This window comes from Loa loa, assembly GCF_000183805.2.
Source record: "Loa loa unplaced genomic scaffold supercont3.191, whole genome shotgun sequence".
Taxonomy (NCBI): Eukaryota; Metazoa; Nematoda; class Chromadorea; order Rhabditida; family Onchocercidae; genus Loa; species Loa loa.
The window spans coordinates 3,066-13,809 of NW_018108371.1; the positions used below are offsets into that span (position 1 = coordinate 3,066).

Consider the following 10,744-nt stretch of genomic DNA (forward strand, 5'->3'; position numbering starts at 1 on the left):
GCTATATTATCACTTCCCGATTTATTTTCCGCTGCTATATTACCACTAATTTCTCTTATTACTTCATTTCTGCTTTACTTTTTATATTTTCATCATCTAATGCTATCATTAACATCGGCCGTATTTAGCTTTTTTCAAAGATAAAGCTATAATCAATACAAAGTTTGTGTTAGAAGTAATTAACTGAGGAAGAATGATAGAGTGATGTTAATGGATAAATAGCACGAGGTCAAGGATGGATGATGTGGTCAATAAGGGCATATACTTTTGAATAGCTAAATCTTGCTGACCACATCTATCTTCAACATCATTACATTTCTCCTTTCCCATTGCATTACTTATATTTTCTTTTTAGACGATATATTTAATTTATTAGTTTGTAATTCACTTCGAAATTATGAAAAATTTCTCGGAAATTTTGTTTTTTTCCGAGAAATTGCATGTGAAAAGTACAATTGCCATTCGCCAATTTGTAATTTTTCATTAAAACTTTTGCTTCCTGAGAAATTTCTCAAATTAGATTTCCAAACTTTTTTTTAAGAAAAAAAACCGATTACTTTTTCAAATTTCTCGAAAAGACTTTCTTCTTTTGAATTTATATGAAGAAAATTACTAAGTCTACTAATTAAAAAATAGAATGTCATGCCAAAACTAACTGCTATATTAAAAACCAAATTATATTCATCATACCCATCTTTATCGATAAGATATGCTAATCTTTACTTGTAATTTTCAACATGAATTGCATTTTGTTTACTATTTTAATTGATCATTTGAGCATAATTAAATTAATGTCTTTCTTCCTTTACCATTTCGTTTCATTTCATTATTTAAATTTCAACAAAACACTTGTACTTTTTTCTTAATTAATATTAAATAACTGTTTTTACTAATTAATTTACAATAAAAAATATTTTTAGAATAAATTATTTCACAAAAAGTTTTTCAAATATTGTTGCCTGTTTACATAGATATATTTGCTTTTTTTTTTTTCTTCCACTCACAAATTTCATCCCTTTTGCTCAAACTTAAAATCACTTTATAACATCTAACGTATACAGTTAAGTGCATATTGTTCAAACAAAAATTCACTACCATTAATTATTTTAATGGATGACAAAAATGATGACATTTTATTAATTTCAAATTTAGCCTTCAAATAGAGATTTATATAAGTTTCAATGAACTTTACATTTTAAATTCTCAACTTAGATAATATAAATAGTTTTTTTTAAAAAAAAGCGATATAAATTGTTTGCCGTCGAATTCACATTTTTTTTTTTTGAATTAAGATATTACTTTAAAATAAAATAATAAATGCTACTACCATAGAAATTCAAAACAAAAAATGAAAAAAGATCAATCATCTAAATGATAATCGTCAAAATTTAATGTTAAATAAATTTGAATAATAGCAAAAATTAAATCAATTTTTTTTTGGCAGAAATTCAATTAATTGAGGATAAGTATTATTAGATAAACTAACAAAAAAAAAGAAAAAAAAAAACATCCCAAGTGTTAATTAGTTGATTAGTATTGATTGATTTTATATTTTAGTATTCATATTTTCATTGTAACATTCATTTTGTTTCCATCAAAAATTATTTAATTGAAAAACTATTAGTCAAAAAAAAAAAAGTTTGAGAATAGCAGAAATTAAGCAAATGATTATTCTATTATTAATCGTTTATTTTTAAATGTATTTAATTTTAGACGGTTTAAAATAAAATTCATCCATAATTTTTTTTGAAATTTTATTTTATGTTTGAACTTTTTTTTTTGATTATCGAATTTTTAACGCTTCTCATCATCATCATCACCAATGCAAACAAGCTTTTTTTTTCTTTTTTTTTTTGTTATACTAATATTTTGGTTATATTCATTCACGCAATAAATACGATAATGGAAAAAAAAAACGAAATTAATTTCCATTTATGTATATTTTGCCCTTTTCATTTATCATATATTCATTAATTGAAAGAAGGAGAAATGCAAATTTTTATCCGAAAAATTCTTTTTTTTTTTTGAAATTCAATATCGAATTCATATTTCAATATTCATTACTGATCAAGTAGTGAAATTTGGACAATTTGTTTGGGCCCAGTTTGGCCAACATAAACAATACCATCATCCGAAATTGTTAAGCAATGAGCATTTTCGATTCCCTAAAAGAGAAAAAAAAAAATTGGATAATAAAAGTAGTCCTTTCTTCTTTTCTTTTTTTTGAATTTTGTTAAAGAATTTCATAAAAGTAAAACTATTCGTCTTCTTTTAAATTTAAAAAGAAATTTAAATTGAATTCAAAGATTAAATTAAAAAAAAGGATTCATTTCAAAAATTACCCTCACAAATGTACTTGCTTTTCCATTATTCATATCCATCACAAATAATTGTGGTTCGATACCTTCACCATCTGATTCCGTTACACCCACCAAATAATGTCCTACGATATCGAATATTCATTAAATTTCATCATACTCATTGTTGACATTTTCCCATTATTACAATTTAATGACTAATATATCACGTCATAATTAATATATACCATATCATGATAATACGATATATAACTATTATATGCTACGGTATACAATCGTACCAAACATTCTGACAACAGTTGACATTTAGAAATCAATGAATATCACTGAGTAATATATCTTTAAAAAAAAAAAAAAAGTAATATCTTTACCGTTTCCAAAAATATCACTTTGCAGTTTTATCTTGAAGAACGATAATTAGAACTACCGATACTTCCTATTTATCAGAATTATCAGAACCACCGATTACTTCCTCTTTATCAGAACCACCAATTACTTCCTATTTATCAGAACTACGGATACTTCCTATTCATCAGAACTATCAAAATCACCGATACTTCCTTTTTTTTTTTGAAATCTTTCAGAATTTTGCCTAATCTTATAAATAGATGATTACCAAGAAAAGAAGTGAGGGAAACGAAAAAAAAAAAAAAGAAATCAATTTCGTACTTTTTTCACGAATCGCATAAATTCGACCAACACTTTCCGCTTTGGTAATTAACATTCCGGTTGGTAATGCTCGATGATCATCGGTGATACCAGCACTAAAACATTGGATCCGTTCATTTTCACGATCCGCCACACATATCAAATTTAAATCCTCGATTAAAGCTATTGAATGGGGTAACAAAAACTGGTTATCGATTGTTCCACTTAAACCTGAAATAATAAAATCGTAAATTAATTAAACCTGAAATAATAAAATCGTAAATTAATTAAACCTGAAATAATAAAATCGTAAATTAATTAATCATTAACAAATTTTTTTTTCGTTTTTTTTCCAGTACTTACTTTCAGTTATTCATTTTAGTTGCATTTTAAACTTATACAAAAAAAAAAAAGAAAAAACAGTGATGAAAATTATTTTTAAATTTAATAATATTAATGCTTGTGATGATTTTCTTTTAGTAGTATTTCCTAATTATTTTCTCATTAAATTTTATTAATTCAATTACATTATTTAATTATTGTCCACTAAAAAACAAGAGTGAAATGAATGATTTGATGATTATCATTTTAAATATTAAAAAAATAAAAGAAGGAAATAAATGATTTCCTAATTCTTAAAAATTTTTTTCGCTTTTTTTTTTGTTTGTAAAGTTTTTTTATTAATTGAATGTCGTTTCAATTCAAGTGTCGCATCAAGAAGAAAAAAAGAAATACTTTGAAATGAAAGTCTATTTTATCGGAAAAACTCATCATCCGTAAAAACCAATTTTTCAGGAACAAAAAAAAAAAAAAGAACGGATACCATGACATCATACTATTTCCTAATTTTGCAAAAATCTTTTCCATTTTTTTATTTTTCTGTTCGTAAAGTTCTTTCTTTTTTTTTCTTTAGAAAAAATAATTCTTACTTGAGTATTTCATAGATATCACTATTAAAATTATAAAAATTTATGAATTTTAATTCATAATTTTTCAATTTCCATTTTTATTTCTCATCCAAACTATATTTTGAAGAAATTCCGATAGTATTAGTATTGGAAAATTTGTGTAATCAATATGGAAATGATAATTGCAATTCTATTTGATAATCATATAAAATCATAATAAGTTCCTATAAGTAATTGTTAATGGTCCAAATTACTGCATTTTACTAGTTTTTTCCAAAACAAATTATTCTGATACTTAGAAAGATTGATATCCGAGGTCTACCCTAAAAAAAAAAAAAAATACTCCAATTTCATTGGAAAAAAAAAAAAGGGGTGAATATAGTATGAGTTAGTCAACTCTTTCCACTGACATAGAACTGGTCCATAAGTGTCACGTCGCTCTTTTAAATAATACTTAGGTCTTTAAAGTCATAAGAGATGTAAATTAAAGGAAAGGAAACATACGGAAATATAGACAAAAAAGAGAACTATTGTGAAGTTGTCACCGGGACAGTAAATGCGTTTAAACGCATGTTTTAAAATGAAAAATGTAGGCCTATCTCAATGGCTCTTATAGCAACAATACCTGATAGTTAGACGGGCTATTACCTATTGAAACTAGCATATCACTTCATTTTAAATGCTTTACAGCATGGATTATTATTAATAATAGACCATTCTACAATATACCTCCTGATATTGTTAGGATAATTTTACATCGAAATGATAGCTCTCTTATAGGAAAGCAATCGTTGCTACTTCCTAATCTCAAGATATATTCATAAAATTTTATGTGACAAGTAAAAGTTGTATGATAAAATAATGACAAGTAAAACTTCCTTTAGTGAAGTAAGTAAATAAAAAGAGAGAGAGAGAGAGAGAGAGGGTAGCTTATTTTAATTTAAAAAGCTTTTTTCCACGAAAAGAGAGAGAGAGAGTATAGGCTTATTTCGATTTAAAAAGCCTTTTTGCAAGAAAATAAACGCTACATTTTGATTACTTTCACAATTTCTGAGATTATCTGTGGAAAGAAAAAAAACATTGATAAGATTGATAAGGATATGATATGATTTCAACAGCTACCAATAATAATTTCCATATGCTCTATTAATTTGAAAATTTCAAAAAAAACAATAAAATTTTCAAATCAATTTTTCTTTTTTTTTTACAACAAATTATTCTATGTATACCTAATTTACAGTGATTGGATAGTAACTATAAATCATCATAAATGAATTTGTCAAAATTAGGCTTGCAAAGAATAAAAAAAAAAGAATAATAAAAGGTTATAAAGTCAAAATGCTTAATTAATAATTTCTTAATTAATTTCACTAATTATGCAAAAAGTTCGTTGACATTTCACTAAATTCAGCTAATTGATAATATCCAAAATAAAAAAAAAAAAAAAAGAAACATACCATTGGAATGACCAAATTCTGCTAAAAATTTGCCATTTTCGTCAAATTTCATGATTCTACTATTACAGTAACCATCAGCCACAAAGAAATGTCCATTACGGGCAACCGCTACATCAGTTGGTTTACAAAAATGCTTATTATCAGAGCCTGGTTTCAAATGTTCACCCATTTTCAACAATAATTTGAAATTTTTATCATATTTTAATACCTGAAATAATCTTTTAAATATTAGCCAAAATTTGAAACAATGAAAAATTAAGCTAGATTATCAAAATTATTCGCTTGAATGATATACATTCAAATTTCTTTTTTTTTTAAACTAATAAATAAATTAAAACAAAAAATTAAACGGTTGTAAAATTGAAAAGAATAAATTAATCTTCAAAAGAAATAGAAAAAAAAACATTTGTATAAAATTTAAATGAATTAAATTATCCTTACCTGATGTAATCCAACATCTGTTACCCAAATATTATCATCACTATCAACAGTTAATCCATGTGGCATGTAAAAGATACCTTGGCCAAATTCCTTCATAACTGAGCCAGAATGTGGATCAATTATATAAATAGTTGCATTTTTTATTGGACCAAGACTTGTATTAAATTTATTGTATTTATCAAATGACCTGAAATTCATTATCATTATAGTAGGTAATCTTATTATAAGGATTCAAAATAATTAAAATTTTTACATCAAAATTTTAAGTGTTATAATCTTTTCGTGATAATTATATCACGAAAACTTATAAATGACCTATTAATAATTTTATGACCACTTATAAATGACCTATTAATAATTTTATAGCTTTGATTATAACTTATAATTTTAGCATTACTTAATTATAGCCTTGAGAATTATTAATCATCACGTTGAGTGTCATTAATTACCATTATTAAAATTATTGTTGATCATCATCAATGCATAATAATACATCATAATTCATTTCTTCATTATATTTAATTACAGAATTGTAATTTGAAAAGCTTACATGATTTTAAAGGGATAAAATTTTCAACTTTGCGACTATTCAATTAAATAATAGAAATAACAGTATTTATTTAGCAAATTATTTGCATAATTAAAATTTAATTCAATTCGATTATTCGATATATACTATCATTTATCCATTTTTTATTTTTTAGAGAAAATAACAAATAAACATGTAATTTAGTAAATAGACACATATGTATAATCAAAAATTTTGTCGACTATTTTTATTTGAGAAAATTAACTACCGGTAATTAGGTCATTACAGTAAATAGATTGTCAGAAATCAAATTTATATTAACTATAATGTTTTCAAAACTATGCATAATCTCAAAAAAAAGAAAGAAAATTGAGGAATCAAATTCAAATTCAAAAACCAAAAATCAAATTTAAATTTAATAATCGCATACACAGTACAATATGATTGTTCAGGTAGGTCTTTTCATCATCGAATCCTTTAACGGACTAACTGTTGGACAAAGCCGCTCCTATTGCAGAGAAGACTTTCTATGTGAAGCTTACTAGTCCATATTATGAACATGGTGTAGTTCATATTTCATATCGAGATCAAAATACTGTCATTATTAGTCCAATTTCTTTTTTTTTTTTGATTTCGAAATGTTCTATTTATAGAAAATAACAAATTTATCACAACAATGGAATTTTTTTTTTACTAAAAAAAAATTCCAAATGATTTTTAAATTTAATATTTTCTATACTGAGAGGAAAAGTGGAAAAAGTACAAAATTTCAAAGAAAAAATCCGAAAATTTATAAATTAAATTTTCAAAATTCGAAAATTTATAAATTAAATTTTCAAAATTTGAAAATTTATCAATTGTAAAGCAAAAAATCTGAAAATTTTTTCGAGAAAATGCAAAAAATTTTTGTTTACATAAAATGAATAAAATAAAATTTCATTTTTAATTATATATTTGCACTAATATTTTCTCCCTATTAATCGATCTTTTTCTCATTAAAAGAAAAAAAAAAAAAACAAGTAATGATATAATTAAAGAATGAATTTCGAATAATCATTAATCATTTTTAATTTTTGTTCCATTATTCTGTTTTATTCAACACTTATAATTTAATTCAACACTTATTACTTATAATTTAATTCAATACTTATTACTTATAATTTCTTATTACTTATAGAATGAAAAATTTTATTTTTATAATTTAAAATGTTCTGTATAAGATTCATGTATGTATTACCTATACAAATATAACTATCCTATCATTCTTTTCTTCTTTTTTTTTTTTTTGACCAAAATATTACCCATAAATTTTGCATGAAAAATTTCAGACATTTAAATGAAAAAAAATAATCCATCAAAATTTTTCTTGCATTATTTTCAACAATTGAAATTTTTTTTTTTTTTGTATCACGTAAAAAACTTTGTCATACCATTGATTCCATACACGATCAGCTCTATGAAAAGCTAGAAGATATCCTTGTGAATCAATTCCAAGTCCTGTCACTTGTCCAATTGGTTTTGAAATCGGTAAAATATATGCCTAAATTTTTTAAAAATTAATAGATATCTAAGATTTAAAACTAATAAATTGAACAAGTAATGTAAATTTGTTCAAAAATTTCATATTAAAAGCTAAAAAAAAAAGATCTATTCGATAAATGATTGATATGATTTAATTAATCATGGGAAGTAAATGAATCGATTTTTTTAAACCAAAAAAAAAGTGATAGGAAAAAGGCATTTTATGGCAAAATGGAAAATTTATTGGGAGAAAAAATTGAGAAAAATTGGTACAACGACAAAATTAGGTATAGAGAATAAAGAAAGATAAAAATGTGAAATATTGTTAAGCAGCAAATTTTGAAAAAATTGATAAAAAAAAGAAGAATAACGAAAAAGCTTAATTTATTATTAATTAAAACCTTATCATTTGTATTGTCCAAATCTTCATAAGATTGAAATGAAACGATGTTACGATTATCATCATTATCAACAATACTGTTACCATCACCATCATCATCATTATTATCATTATCATCACCAATACTCTTATAGTTATAATCAAAATTTGATTCTTGAATAGCTTGACCAATGGTTAGTACCATGATGATGATCGATAGCATGAGAAAACCACCGTATGAATGATGAATTCGCATCGTTATCATTGGCCAAATCATGATAGCATTTCAAAGGAAATGATTATTTTATGATTTTATGAAAAGGAAAACGTTGACTGATAGCCTAAGACTTCCTTCAGATATGATTAGGGTTGGCAAGTAGTAGTAATGGGCGGAGTGAGCCAAAAGATCGTTCAAGAGAAATCGATTTACTTGGCCAAACATTGCCATTAAACAGACAGAGTGCTATCTCTTGACGTCATCAAACTTCCATATATTTTGCATATTTTTATTTCCCTCTTGAAAGTAAATGAATGAAATAAGTAAGAATGTTGATTATTTACTTTCTCACAAGCCTAAATGATATAAAGGCCTAACTTTATGATATGATACAAAATGAGTGTTAATATTATCATAAATTAGAATGCATTTTAATTAATTACAAAAAAAAATTTTTTTAACCAAAAAAAAATGAAATAAAAAATTGGGATTTTTTTTAGTAAAATAGCCAACTGTCGGAAAAAAAATTGTAAAATATGCAAACGCTATATATTATTTTTCTTGGCTTAAATCCATCTAACATAAAAAGTCCAAATGTTGAACTTTCGTTATATATCATTTTTTATTAACAATTAAATTTTAAAAAATAATTTTGTTAATTTCATTTTACTTACTGCTCTGTTATTATCACAGATATATGCATTTAATAATACATCCAATCTTTAATATCCAGAGTTAAGTTTTTAGATACAAAGAATTGGTAATTATCAGATTTGTTATCAAAGATGTAACAATTGATTAGTTGTTATAATTAAATCAAATTAATTAAATTCATAGAATGATAACACTATGGAAAATGCCACAGCAGTAAAATATTTGTAATCTCATCAATAATCATGCTATTTTTTTTTCTTTTAAACGTGATTTATTAGGATAATAAATTATAATAAATTTATTATTAATACCGTCGCTAAGGTTAGAGGCTAATTAATTTTGATCAAATGTTTGGTTAAAAGTTACCAAACTTTCCTGATTTCTATTTTAACTTAACATAAATTTGTCCTTTTTTTTTTAATTAGAAATACAATTTGCCTAGTAATTAATTTATGTTGTTTTACACCTAAAATATATTAGTATGAACATATGAAATTATATAAAACTATATTTAATATTGTTAAACAGTATGGGATTGTTTTAACAATAAATGGTTAATTATAATATATGATAATTCGTAACTAAATTAAACATATTAGATTCAATCAGTGAATTCAAATATTTTAATCATTCCATTCAAAAATTATTAACATAAATTAATTTAATCAATTTAATCATTAATTATTTTACATGAAGCGATATAATTTGTAATTAGCCTAATTCTTATCAAATTTTTCAACCTCTAAAAAAAAGAAAAACATTTCCTGCCAAATTTCAATCTTCTTTTTCTTTTGGAATGTAGTGCTATTTTCTAACTTACTGTAATTCACTAATTCATATATGTATATATATATTCCACGCTTTCTTACCAATCTTTTCTTCTTTCAGCGATTACATCCTTTAGCTAATAATGTTTTCATCACAAAATAAAAGTGTTGGGTTAACAATTTAGTTTAACGGGACAGTGAAAGGGCCACGATTGCTTTGTAAAATTAAGTTGCTTCTTCTAAAGAACGACTAATCATCATTTTGACTTTTTTTTATTTTCTTTTTTGATCTCACACTTTCATATTTGGGGTCTTTTTTTTCTTTTTTTTTTTGGGGGGGGGGGGAGGGGCATTACAAGGTGTTACATCACGATGCTGCGGGATGGAGAAATTAAGGATCACCGAAAATGGTTCCTTATTAGATTAGGATGGAATGGAATCTCAAAAATTATCCTCTAACTTAACTCATCGTCTGGTTGAATTTACTGATTGATATTTAACGAAAATAAAGAAAAGTAAGGTTATTTGTATGACTGAATTTCAAACTATTAACTGTGAATCTTAGTAGATGAATTTAAGTAGTATGCCTGATTGATTTGCATAAGATGAGCTTTGATAATGTTTTATGTCTCTTATGCTTTGTTTCGGTATTATTGGTCCACTTATTGTTCTGTAACGTTTTTCATTATTTGTTTATCCCTTAGCTTATTGACTAACATGCTTGAATTCCGAAGTATAACTTTATTAATTTTTATACTTAACTAGATTTTATACCTAACTAGAAAAGAGAAAAGTAAAACAGTCCGTACAGTAGAACCACATACAAGGAATAAGTGACTTTAAAACTCCATATTATATTTACCGAGACCTTATAGCCCTGAAAATCACCTTTTTAATAATATACT

The 10,744-nt window shown here is 24.6% G+C and overlaps 1 protein-coding gene across 1 annotated transcript; it reads right to left on the reverse strand.

The window, feature by feature from the left end:
• Positions 1 to 1,945: 1,945 nt before the first annotated feature.
• LOAG_18084 (NHL repeat containing protein) lies at positions 1,946 to 8,560 on the reverse strand. Its single transcript, XM_020450754.1, has 7 exons — positions 8,224 to 8,560; positions 7,732 to 7,841; positions 5,773 to 5,959; positions 5,332 to 5,539; positions 2,988 to 3,197; positions 2,343 to 2,443; positions 1,946 to 2,165 (listed from the first exon to the last, which is right to left on the reverse strand). The coding sequence occupies exons 1-7, from the start codon at positions 8,476 to 8,478 to the stop codon at positions 2,061 to 2,063; spliced, it is 1,176 nt and encodes a 391-aa protein (XP_020305526.1). The 5' UTR covers positions 8,479 to 8,560; the 3' UTR covers positions 1,946 to 2,060.
• Between the last annotated feature and the right edge of the window lie 2,184 nt (positions 8,561 to 10,744).

What these genes read in the sequence shown, in the direction of transcription:
- LOAG_18084 (XM_020450754.1), bottom strand. Translation starts at nt 8,478, where the DNA reads ATGATTTGGCCAATGATAACGATGCGAATTCATCATTCATACGGTGGT. An exon ending in AGAATTTGGTCATTCCAATG is followed by an intron (nt 3,198 to 5,331) that starts GTATGTTTCTTT and finishes TTATTATTTCAG; the next exon opens with GTTTAAGTGGAACAATCGAT. An exon ending in AAGCAAGTACATTTGTGAGG is followed by an intron (nt 2,166 to 2,342) that starts GTAATTTTTGAA and finishes TTTCTCTTTTAG; the next exon opens with GGAATCGAAAATGCTCATTG.